This window comes from Dermacentor variabilis, chromosome 4 (assembly GCF_050947875.1).
Source record: "Dermacentor variabilis isolate Ectoservices chromosome 4, ASM5094787v1, whole genome shotgun sequence".
NCBI classification, from domain to species: Eukaryota; Metazoa; Arthropoda; class Arachnida; order Ixodida; family Ixodidae; genus Dermacentor; species Dermacentor variabilis.
Window position 1 is genome coordinate 113607285 of NC_134571.1, and position 12439 is coordinate 113619723.

General features: G+C 44.6%; 1 protein-coding gene across 2 annotated transcripts in view; it reads left to right on the plus strand.

The window, feature by feature from the left end:
* The window catches only part of LOC142579633 (O-methyltransferase MdmC-like), a 48854-nt gene that overhangs the window by 30158 nt on the left and 6257 nt on the right, over positions 1-12439 (plus strand). For both annotated transcript variants that reach the window (XM_075690030.1, XM_075690029.1), the window contains exon 2: positions 6894-6999. In XM_075690030.1, the coding sequence (XP_075546145.1) occupies positions 6924-6999 (76 nt within the window). In that variant the 5' untranslated portion in view covers positions 6894-6923. The remainder of the gene's footprint in view (positions 1-6893; positions 7000-12439) is intronic.

Consider the following 12439-nt stretch of genomic DNA (forward strand, 5'->3'; position numbering starts at 1 on the left):
TTGGTCGTTTATTTTAATTTCACAAAGGAAATAGCTGCTGCGCGCACTGTAGCTATATCTACCTTGGGCTCCTGACACCTGAGCAGCGGCCAACGAAGGAGGCGTGGCGACGGGAGTGGATGCCAGCGCCGCTCCGAAGAAGCGTGGTATCGAGGCAACATAAAAGTAAATTATAGGAAGAAAGAATAGCAATAACGATAGTGTGGTAGGAAACAACTATACATACACTTATTTACAGATAGCGGGTACGTTAACTTTTCACCCATAGGTCGCTAACAGTGAGTGTTTGATGCATGGCCCCGCCCCTTGTCGCTTTAATTAGACGTTCGGACAGTGGAGTATCCAGAGGGGAGGTCCTGCCTCCCTCCCGCATCTTACCCCCCACCCCGCTACGGCAATATAAAAGCTAGCGCAGAAAGCTGGGACATATAGTTTCTTGACAAGTGCCAGGGGGGGGGGGGTTGAGGGGGGGGGGGGGTTGACTACACATAAGCGGAACTCAAACGGGAAGAAAAAAAGTTCTTTTTATCAATAGTTCCGCTTATGCGAAGGACACAAAAGATCTTAAAGGACGCTTTTGTGGAGATATTGACAATATGGTGAAATTTGGCAGACGCCCGAAATAGTGTCCTTGATCTCTCTCAGCAATTCCACAAACAGCTAGGGATCGCATACTGACGACGCAAGCAAAAGCCATTGATTGGGAGGTCATCTGTGGCAGCGTGCAGTAAACACAGCTGGCAATTGTGCGGGCAGAGGTGCATCTGCACATGCAGTACGCATAATGGGAATGCCCCAGAAGCACGCCAGATCTGGCTTGGGCCGATCTATTCTTTGTTCGCGTTAACTGCTAAGCTCCAGCTGCGCAAAATTTATAGCTTCATCTCAGGAGCTCCCATTAATTTACATGGGTAAGGAGAAATAATTTTTCTCAACTACACCAGCTTTGATGCGGTTTGTGCACTGTATCAAGTCGGTATATTATTTGGCCCCCAACGTTTTTAAAATATTTTTCAATATTGCGAAAAGCGTTATAATGAAACTCAGGTTTCATTGAGTTTCATTGAGCCGCATCGCCAGTCCCTGTTTAATCCACAAGTTTTACCATAGCAGTCTAAATCAAACACCGTACATTACAGCACCCGCATATCTCACCGCATTGCTCGTCCGTCTCGGATTGCCCGGCCTCTTTCTCGAACTACGACTTTTTGAGGTTCCTTTCTTTCCCCTCACTGTTGCGGACTGGAATGCCCTCCCCGCCGACCTAGTCGCCATTACGTGCCCATTGTCATACACAAATGCTGTAACCGCTTATATTATAAGGCGGTGACTTGTATTTATTTGTTGAATATATTAACCCACCCCTTTGTAATACCCCCCAGGGAGTCTTTAAGGTGAATAACGTGAAAGTGAAAGTATCAAGTTTATAAATGTAATAAAACAAACGATGTCACAAATCTGAAAACTACACTTATTGAGCCAACTAAAGCGGTGAGAATGGAAGTTATTATACAGCACTCTGAAATAAACCACATCAACAAGCGTGGCATCTAGTAATATCTTTGTGAGCTTTACGTAAACACCGGCCGTACTCGTGTTTTCTCCATTAATAAATAGAGTAAGGGCCGGATGCTCCCGACTATTTTCAGTTTTCAATGCAATATTGCTATGATATGGGAAAATGTATCTGTAGAAAGGAATCAATCTTCGTCTTGCGAAACATAGCGCGGACTTCTCGAAAAATTTTTTTGTTTGAATAAAGGTGGAAAAGGGCGTTTTATTGACTTGCTGATTTTGTAAATTCGAAGGCCTACCACTTTGAAATTAGGGCGTTGTGCAGCACCAAATTTTTTTCCGTAAACCTAAAACACTATAGTACTATTGGCCTACGGGAAGTTACGTTTATGTTACCCAGAGTATGTTCTTGAAAAATTTGTGTTTTTGAGCAGCTGCCTCTGTCTCACCCCGAAATCAGTTCTTTTGGGCCAATTTAGGAAGGCGATGAAGCTGAAAAATATTTCTGACAAATCTTACTCTCAAACTTACTCCCAAACTAAAAGTAGAAATATGCAAGTACACGGCGTACTTATTTCGCTCTAAAATCCAAAAAATGCAAACATTGCAAGAATAGCGAAAATTGGAATACTTTAGAGACGTTTTTTTAAATGATCATGTCCGATTTCTATGAATGTTTTATATAATACGCAACCAGGACCGTTAAATCTAGTGCTGCAAAAGCATTTGCATTATTTTATATTAAATGAGAAAACGAAGCTTATTTTAAGGCACGTGCATGGTCATCCCAACGATGTATCTCGTTCTAACAATAAAATTACAATCCCGCTCATACTGAATTCTGAACTCACTCCTTTTGTTGTAGTAAAGAAGAGTGACTCAGATTGTGCCTTTAATGCCTCTCTTTAGCCATGAAATGACTAGAGCTTCAGTTTTTAGGGTTCCTGCATCCGTGTTCCTACTATGGTACGTTGAGGTAGCAAGCACGTTAGAGTGCGCACAGCAGTTTTTTTTTGAGACTAGTCGGGGGACCCTGTTTCTGGAATTCATCTCAACTTACAGTTGCTAATTGAAATGCATAGACTTGTACATGGACTATGCATCAGCCTGGTGGGAAAGCGCTATGGCGCCTCTGCAGTGGATGAGCCAACTGATGAGAGGACAATCGTAAAACGGGCCCGGAAAGATTTTTCATTTTCGCTTAAATTTTTATGCTAGCCATAGGAATCCTTTCACATGGCGGAACTGCGACTACTTTCCTAAGACACATTATTTTTTCACGCACAAGGAATCTTAACTACAACAAGGTGCAAGAAATCTCGTTATCGGGTCACAAAACGTTGGAAACCTTGAAATCGCTTGGTATAAAGAAGTTTTCTAGAGGTTATAACCCGTTTAATCTGCATCTATACCACCTGGTACGCGGAATCAAATAAAAGTGAAGTTAACCGACAATGAGAAAAAGAGGCTTCTTTGGATGTTTCTTATGGCCCCTTGGATTAATTAAGGGTTCAGCTTCAATTTTCTCTTGCTCCGTTGTTCGTTAAGTGCTACACAATTTGCAAAATACTGTGTTCACCAATTTCTTGCTGTTGCGTGAAACTGAATGGCAAATTAGAAAAAGTGGGCATGAAAAGTAAGGTTGGCGCATATCTTTTTCTTTAAATGAAACAAATTTGCAACCTCTGAAATTACTTGAGAAGCATCTTTTGATAACCTTCCTGCAAAATATGTGTTGCTATAATCTATTGATAATGAAACTATTCGACGTAGACTAGGAATTTGGATCCGCTTAATTGTCCAACGGCGTAGGTAATTATCATGGTTAACGGAGTACTTATCCTGATTTTGTTTATAAAGCAACGAACTTCACGGTGGCTGGACTAGGTTGCAATAATGAACAGGTTGCCCGAGCGTTATTGTAATACGAGGTTATTTAGAAGCCATCACGAGGCTACTAAACGTTGAATAACTTATCATTCGCAACGTGGGTTGAAAGGGAGCGTGTGAGGAAGTGGTATGAAAGTGCAAGAAAGGCAGCTGCAGGTTTAGGATTTCTGATAGATTTTATTCGCGTTACCCACAACCAGTAGTAATGAGTTGGGCAATGAAGTTTTGTAAACTGCACATTGACAGCTTGTACCGTTCCGTGTTTGCGCACCGCGCTACGTACAAGAAATTTCCTCGGTCAGATTTTTCGTTTTTCCACATGTGGGTTGTCTGAATTCCTTGTACTTACCGGATACCTTTCCATTCTTCTTTTTTTCTGTTTTCCAAAATCTTGTCCTTCATCCTTCTCCATATGTGCAGTAAAAGAAAAAAGTTTTTAAGTTTACCAGCGACAATGTTCACAAAATCACTTGCGCATTGAATGACCTCGGTGGCTGCACCAAAGCCTATTCAGGACCACCGAAGGCTATTCAGGACTACCGAAGGCTATTCAGGACTAGCGAAGGCTATTCAGCGCTATCGAAGGCTATTCAGCGCTATCGAAGGCTATTCAGGTCTATCGAAGGCTATTCAGAGCTATCGAAGGCTATTCAGGGCTATCGAAGGCTATTCAGAGCTATCGAAGGCTATTCAGGGCTATCGAAGGCTATTCAGGGCTGTCGAAGGCTATTCAGGGCTATCGAAGGCCATTGAGGAACACTGAAGTCTATTCAGAACCACCGAAGGCTATTCCGAACCACTGAAGCCTATATTCCTGAATATTGCAGTTCTGTCCAAAGAAGTCGTAGTATGAGACGCGTTCCATTAAAGCACGTAAAATACCTGAGTTGCATTTTTTTTCTTAAACTACCATCGAAATTCCTGTTAAAACTCCCAATTTCCGTCTTGTCCTTAAAGAAAGTCATTCGCTGGCTTTTTCCGCACCGTGCTCAGACTAAATTAAATTCAATTTTCCTTAATTCCGCATGATGGGTGGTATAGCTGTGGAGCTGTATAGGTTAACGTGTAGAAAACTGTTCTATATACCACGCGCTTCTAATGTGTGCATCGTTTTGCGACTCAATTACAGTACTTTTTTGCACATTGTTCCAGTTACGATTTATCGTGCGTAAAAAAAAAGGGGGGGGCGTTGAAAAAGAAGTCGCAGTTCCTGGGTGTGAAAAAGGATTTCTATGCCTAATATTAAAAAAATTAAGTGAAAATGAAAAATAGATTCGGCACCTGCTTTGCGACTGTCCTCATCTGAACATACCCAGCTGGGCCATCCACTGCAGTTGCGTCATCGCGTTTTCCCAGTAGGCCAGTGCTTCGTCTATGTACACGGGGAGCATTTCAGTGAGCATACGCGAGTGCAGATCAATGCCAGAAATAGGTTTTCTCGAATAGTCTTTAAAAGCTTGTTGTATGTGCAATCGCCGGCTTGCTAGCTCAATAATAGAAATACGTGTGCAGGACCGTTGAACATTCAAGCTCAGCTCATTTCATGGCCAAAAAGAAGCAAAAAAGACACAATTTGAGTCACTCTTCTTCCCTAGAACAAAGATAATGGGTTCAGAATTGAATATGAGCGTAATTTGCATTTCATTACTGTACAGAGCTCCCTGGCGGCAGCTGCTTCGTTGACGCGGCCCAGTATGGCAACAGCAGCAATTTCACGGTAGTGTCGATCAACCACAGTGGTTCGACCGTTAATGCCGCTTCGGTACGAAGCACGTCGTCGCGTGCGGCCGAGCAAGTGGCCTTGGCCCTCTTGGACGACAAACGTGCCCATATCTTCAGCGACTCCAGGGCAGCCATCCGCGCCTTCAGCGTTGGCGCTATGTGTAAGGAAGCCTGTCGCATCCTCGACGGCAAAAGCATCGCCACCCACACTCTAACGTGGTTCCCCGCTCACATGGGATCCATCGTGGGAGGCCCCACAAAGTTAAACGAGCTGGTCCACTCCAAGGAGCGAGGTCTCGCTTTCCGCGACCATGGAGAACTCCAACGCCGGTCCGCAGTGGTGGAGAACAGAGATCAACCGACCACATACAATGAAACTGCGCAGCACTTTATCTCGGCAAGAGAGACTTTCCCCTTCCACACAAGAAGTTAAATAGGGCGCAGACACTGACCCCCCTCAGATTATTGCAAACATGCTCGTATTCCAGCCCGGCTTTATTCCACAAGCTTTATCCCGACACCTATGCCACTAGTTCTTGCAGGCACTGCAATGACATCGCTAGCCTAGACCACATGCTCTGGCGTTGCCCCTCGTTACGAGGCACAGAACAAATCAATGAGGACAAGTGGCTCTCCGCTATCAAGAGGCCCGATGCCGGGGCGCAACTTTGGGCTGTCCAGAGGGCCCACGATGCGGCGGTCGGGCATGGCCTGACTGTCCCAACGTGGGAGCGGCCCGCAGCGCGCTGAGTCGCGTACCTCAGGACCTTCATTAAAGTTTTGCATCCATCCATCGATTATTAAAATGAGATACATCGTTGTGGTGACCATACATGGATTTTAAAATAGGCTCGTCTCTCACTTAATATAATGCAGCGTGTTTTTGCAATTTTAGATTTGTCAGTCCTGGGTGGGTATTCTATGATATTTTCATAAAAATTGGCGATGATTATATTTTTATAACACCTTTAATTATGTCTATTTTCGCAATTTTTTGCTATTTTGGCATACCTGGGATATTAAGACGCAATAAATGCGTGGTGTAATTGCATAATTCTTTTTCTTTTAGTTTGCGAGAAACGTTTTGAAGTTTTGTCAGAAATATTTTTCAGCTTCATCGTCTGAGTTAAAATTACCCGAAAAGTCGTGGTAAGTAAGACGCAGTTGCTCAAAAACCAAAGTTTGGCAATTTTTTCAAAAACATACTCTGGGTGACATAAATTTAAATTCCCGTGGGTCGATAGTACCAGTTTCTCGATTTATAGAAAACATTTTGGCTAGGTAGAATGCACTGATTTTAGAGCGATAGACCTTAGAATTTGTAAAATTTGCAAGTTGTTAAAGCGCGCTCTTCCACCTTTAGTGAAATAAGACTTTTTTTCAACAAATCCAAGCTGAGTTTTGCAAAACGCAGGTTGGCAGAGACATTTTTCCGCCTCGCATAAAAGTTAAGCTGAAAACTAAAAATACTCTGGACTCCCCTTAGTCTGTCTTTATTTAAACACACCCACGAGAGTAGATTATTGCTGTTATCTTTTTGAGTAAGTGTGCACATCTGCCGCTTGTGATTAAAAAAATTGTGTATCATGCGCAGCTACACGAGTAGATAAGTAGCACGAAGCGAAGTCAATGTTTGCTAGTAAGTATATAACGAAAGAGATGTGTGGCTCCTTTTATACAAAAGATAAAGTGACGCGGAATTGCTATTCCCCCACCCTTTTTTAATCCCTACTGCATATCCTTTCCTTATGTGTTCGTCATCAAAGGAGACCCAGAAGCACCGCTTTTCTGTAAGGATGAGCGACACAGCAGAGCTTCAACTCTTCGACATCTTCCTCAAGGCCAGTGGAGCCAGAAATTACCTGGAAATTGGTGAGTTACTCGGAATAATAATAATAATAATAATAATAATAATAATAATAATAATAATAATAATAATAATAATAATAATAATAATAATAATAATAATAATAATAATAATAATCCCATTCACCATCATCGTCATCATCCACTGTAGGACGAAGACCTCTTCCTGCGATCTTCATTTACCCCTGTCTTGCGCTATAGCTGATTCCAGCTTGCGCATGCAAAATTCCTACTTTCATCACCCCACCTCGTTTTCTGTCGTCCTCTACTTCCCTTCCTTTCTTACCCTTTCTGTAACTCTAATGGTCCACCAGTTATCTACCCTACGCACTACGTGGCCTGCACAGAACCATTTTTTTTGCTCTTAATATCAGCTAGAACGTCGGCTATCCCCGTTTGATATCTGACCTACACCGCTCTCTTCCTGTCTGTTAACGTTACGCCTAACATTTTTCGTTCCACCGCTCTTTCTTAAGTTGTCGAGCTTGTTAACCTCGAAGTTTCTGCCCCATATGTTAGCACCGGTAGCAGGCGCATACCCAGGATTTTTTTTCGGGAGGGGGGGTCAACCTCCAAGGTAACTTTCCTATGGAAATCAGGGGCGGGTATACTTTTACTGGTACAAACGTTAATAATTCCCAACGCTCGCTATAAAGGTGTGTAAACCCGCAAAACGAAAATGAAATAAGGTGTAGCTGACAAGTAGGCCTGTGATACATGCACATCTCCTTTAATTGGCAAACCTGGAAATACATCAAATTTACTCGCGCCTGAAAGAGGCGCAGGAAGGACACAGCCAAGAACAAGGAAACAAGTGGAAGCGTGAAATAAAGGTTTCTAGTAGCGTTTTTCTGGTAAGTTCTAGGTGAATTACAATGAAAGATATATTCGCAGAACAATCATAGTTCTTATGGATCCCTCGTTCACTGCTCTACCAAGTGCCGAAACCAGCTCGTATTGTTATTTGGGAAGTTGCGTAACGATGCGTGGCCGCCAGTCCCGTACAAACGCGCAGAGCCCAGGACGCTGCGGTTCTAGACGCACTGCGCCCACTGCGGAAGGTTAGAAAAACACCCAAATAAGTACATCACAGAAGTGGCTACATCAGGCGGCTCGACCGATAGCTGTAGAAGTGTGATTCAAAACACTAGGAATTGTTCTCCACTTCCGGTGGCGTTTTCCGTGCTTCTTTTTAAATAAAAATGTTGATTATTCAATATTTTCATAAACAACGGTTAAATTTGATAATTTTCGCTTTTCCTTCCCGTTTGGCTGTTGCCTTGGCTCTTTCCCTTTGAAGATTGCTTAATTTCTCAACTTCTTGCGACTCTTGTTTCCAGTTGCCAATTTTGCACGAAAAGTGCTGTACAATTAGGAAAAAACCAGACGAGGTGACGGGTGAGCGTCATATTGCTTATGGGCTTAACGGTTATGGCAGGGTTTGATTGAAATTTTGAAATTTTTAGGGATGATTATGAAACGCAGCTCGTTGAAGAAATAAAGTGGGGCCTTTCTAGCAGCAGCACCTTCAGATTTCGAAACAAACATCGAAATAATGAAAAAGGCGAAAACATTCCACCATCTTTTAGCTGCGTGAATATCAATCTATTTGACGCCCTCAGTTCAGTGTCCTTCCCCTTGACCCGATCAGCGATCGCTTCTATGCCTCAGCCATAATAATACTGTAGCAGCAGCCCACTAGCTGTTGGCCGCCGAATAGCTGTCAAGTCCCAAGATTGATTTTTTTTGGCGGTGCTTTAGGAGTGGTGGCGTGGCCGGGGAGAGAATGGGGGGGGGGGGGTTATGCGGCTTAAATGGAGGGGGGGGCGGCTCCCCCCCCTCGTCCTGGGTACGTGCCTGACTGGTAGCATGCAATGACTGTACACTTTTCTTTTAAACGACAGTGGTGAGCTCCCAGTCATGATTTGGGAATGCCATATAGTGTGCGCTTCAGCCCATTCTTATCCTTCGGTAAATTTCCTTCTCATGATCAGGGCCCCTGTGAATAATTCACCTATAGTAGGCACACGGACCGCGCGGCGTTGTGTTACTCCGCTAGACAATCACAGAAGCAAACAAAGTCGTCGTCATGCGAGGTTTTCAAAATGGCGTCGTATTTGATGCCTCCGGAGCTTCTGCTGTTTTCGAAGAGTCTTTTCCTCGGCGGAAGCGATGAGATGTGCAACAGGCATGGACAAAGTGTACGGAGTCTGAGCATTTCACTCTTCAAAAGTCCGCGGCACAGATCATTTCACTGCTGAGCCCGTTTTACTCATGAAACTTCAACGCCAACTGAAGTGAAACTTGACAGCAAATAGTTGCAGTGAAGCAAGCATTTTATTTCAGTTCAGTAAAGAATTTGGCTTTCACCGTTCCACTATAATAGACGACTGAAAACGCCTAAAATTACGTGTTTGTAATTTTTGTGGTTACCGCCTTATTAAGGTAACAGGGAAAGTTTGAAGCACGAACTATTTGCAGCCTCGCAGAGGAACCGTTGCTGGCGGTTATGAGGGCGTGGGCGAGGCTTCACTGCAGGATTAAGTTGTACCCGACTATAGATAAAAGTACTCCTGCGCAGACTCTAGAGGTTGACTGGCGATCCTGAATTCTTGTTCCCTTGCGAGGCTATTGAAGGGAACAAGTATTCAGGATCGCCAGTCAGCCTAGAGTCACATACTGGGACATCAATATTAGCAAACCCAATAAGTAGCGCAGATTTCACATTCTAACTTACTAAGTTTCTTTTTTCTTGCACTCGCCATGGTTGCTCAGTGGCTATGGTGTTGGGCTGCTGAGCGCGAGGTCGCGGGATCGAATCCCGGCCACGGCGGCCGCTTTTCGATGGAGACGAAATGCGAAAGCAGCCGTGTGCTCAGATTTGGGTGCACGTGCGTTAAAGAACCCCAGGTGGTCGAAATTTCCGGCGTCCTCCACTACGGCGTGCCTCATAATCAGAAAGTGGTTTTGGCACGTAAAAACCGTATGATTTATTTAACTTTTATTTAATGGGCGCCGCCGTATTGTGAGTATTGCGTGGGGAGCAAAGCCATCTATGAGCTGTCCGCTTTTGCCGCTTTGCTGGCTTGGGCGAATGCCTTATCTTGTATGCCAACTAAAACAATAAAACTAAAGAGCTAAAACTTCTCAGTATCGTTCCCCAGCACGCGAAGGCAACACATTCAAATAGCGCCGTGCTGGTTTCTTTCTCGTTAGACAAAAAAAAATTCCATGCGGACTTTATTTGTTCTTAATTTGTTTCCTGACGGTGCTAATGACTCGTTCACGTTGTCTAGGCAGTTGTCTGTACTTCAAGATTACACTGGGCCGGCTTTATTTTGCTGCAAAAGAAACAGCGTTAGACCTTTCAATACCAGTGAGGACTCGTTTACAATTTGCAGGAGTAAATGCAAGCTGGCAGCTTTCGTGTCAAGCTCGAGCAGCGCCTATGTGTACCATGTCTTTCAGTGTCCTCGTCGTTTCGTGCGCTATAAGCCTCGCAGTGTAAGACAGCATGCACACGCACGCAAATGAAAAATCAGTCTCTTGACTCCGCAAAGTCACTTGACGTATAAAAGGCAAAGTGCGCCCACCCAACTTTCTTTTTCACCCCTATAGCAAGAGTAATAATAATAATAAGCTTTATTAGAAACAATGGTCCCGCAGTTTTAATTTTTTTACAGCAAATACATTTATTTCAATGTTTCCTCCATTCTCATTGTCGGTGGCTGACTTTCTCCCCTAATAAAATCGGCAGAGGGCATAGTGCCGTAGGGTAGTGGAGAGGGCTGCCATGGATACGAAGCCAGCGAACAGACAGGAGGTCTCAAGGGGCGAGGGATAGGCACCGGCGTCTCCGTACACCCCGGCCTCGCTGGTTGGTCGGAGAGGCGCTGACGTCACGCGAGACGTCGGTGAACCTTCTGCGCCGGTGAAGCGGCGGCCCAACGTGGCGGTCCGACGACTGCGATAGAAAAGTAACAGAAGTTTGAAAAGCAGCGCATGGCTTGGCGTCAACAGGAGGTCGCCGTGACCGCAGGGGAACGAGAAAACTCATGGCGCCAACAAATTTCACAGATAATTTAGCGGATTTAGAAAGCTATTCCCTTACTTGGACGATCATCTTTGATGGTCGCTAAATCATTTATTAAACCATGATTGTTTTCACTTCGGCGCTGCAGTTCTCCTTTCTGCCACTTAGTCGTCGTCGCTAAAGTGCAGTCAGTTTTTCTTTTCTTAAGCCCATTGTTAACCAGTCGGTGAATTCACCGGCGTGCACGGCTCGACTTTCCGCTTCCTGGATATAACATACAAGAGCGCACGTATCAGCGAAGAACAAGTTTACAAGTTCCAGGATGACGCACGAGCGTCCAATATCCCAGCCGAACCGGGCTTGAATCGCAGGGCCATAGACACGTGTCCATTCCTGGTGAGAGCCAGTCAGCTTTCAGCGTCGACCGCGTCACGCGGATCACGTGCACCGGAGGACAATGATTGGCCCCACGGTCACTCCTTAGAGTGCGTTTCCTCTGGATCAGGCCCACTCAGTTCTGCCGACTAAACGCGCAGGACAATAGCTTTTTATTGGGTGAGTTGGTGTCTGCGGAACGACACGGTGTTGTAGCGCAAAAAAGGACCGGAAAAGAAAGATTATAAGTGGCAAGCAGAAGGGAAAGAAAGGCGGTGCTACGCTCACAACGGTTTATTAAGCACAAAGCTTGCTACATATATACAGCGCACTCTCGACATCAGCGCAAAGAGCAAGCGACAGGTCACCTTGTTTGCGTGAAGCCTAACAATTTCATTTCCGCATCATATAACGAAACAGATGTTTGACTATAACACATGCTTGACCACTGATATGAATGCGATATGCCTCGAGCAGCTCCCGTGCGGATTTATCTCTACTCCTATCTCGGATTCTTACCTCAGAAAAACGTGGCTTACAGCAGCACGATCTGTAATGCGCAGCGAGATGGGCGCTGATGTCCTGTTTTAAATTGTTTGCGCGTTCCCCCATCCGGTCGTTCACACAACGGCCTGTCTGTTTCGTTATATGATGCGGAAATTAAATTGTTAGGTTCAACACAAACAAGATGACCTGTCGCTTGCTTTTTGCTGCCCCCTAATGTCGAGAGTGTGCGCGGTATATACGTAGAAGCTTTGTGCCTAATGAACAGTTATGAGTGTAGCGCCGTCTTTCTTTCTCTTCTGTCTGTCACTTAGATTACGTTTTTTCTTTTCGTCACAATACCATGTGTTTCGTTAAACGCGCAGGATTGTGGATACTCCGCTTCAGTGTCGTGCGAGAGACAATGGCAGCGAAAAAAGAAATAGAACAAAGGCAGCGCGTGTGTAGGGGCAGTAGCTCGGAATACAGTCACACGTCTCGTTGCAGAAAGAGCCCAGTCCGTCGATCACAAGAATCATTGGCCATGCATGGAAC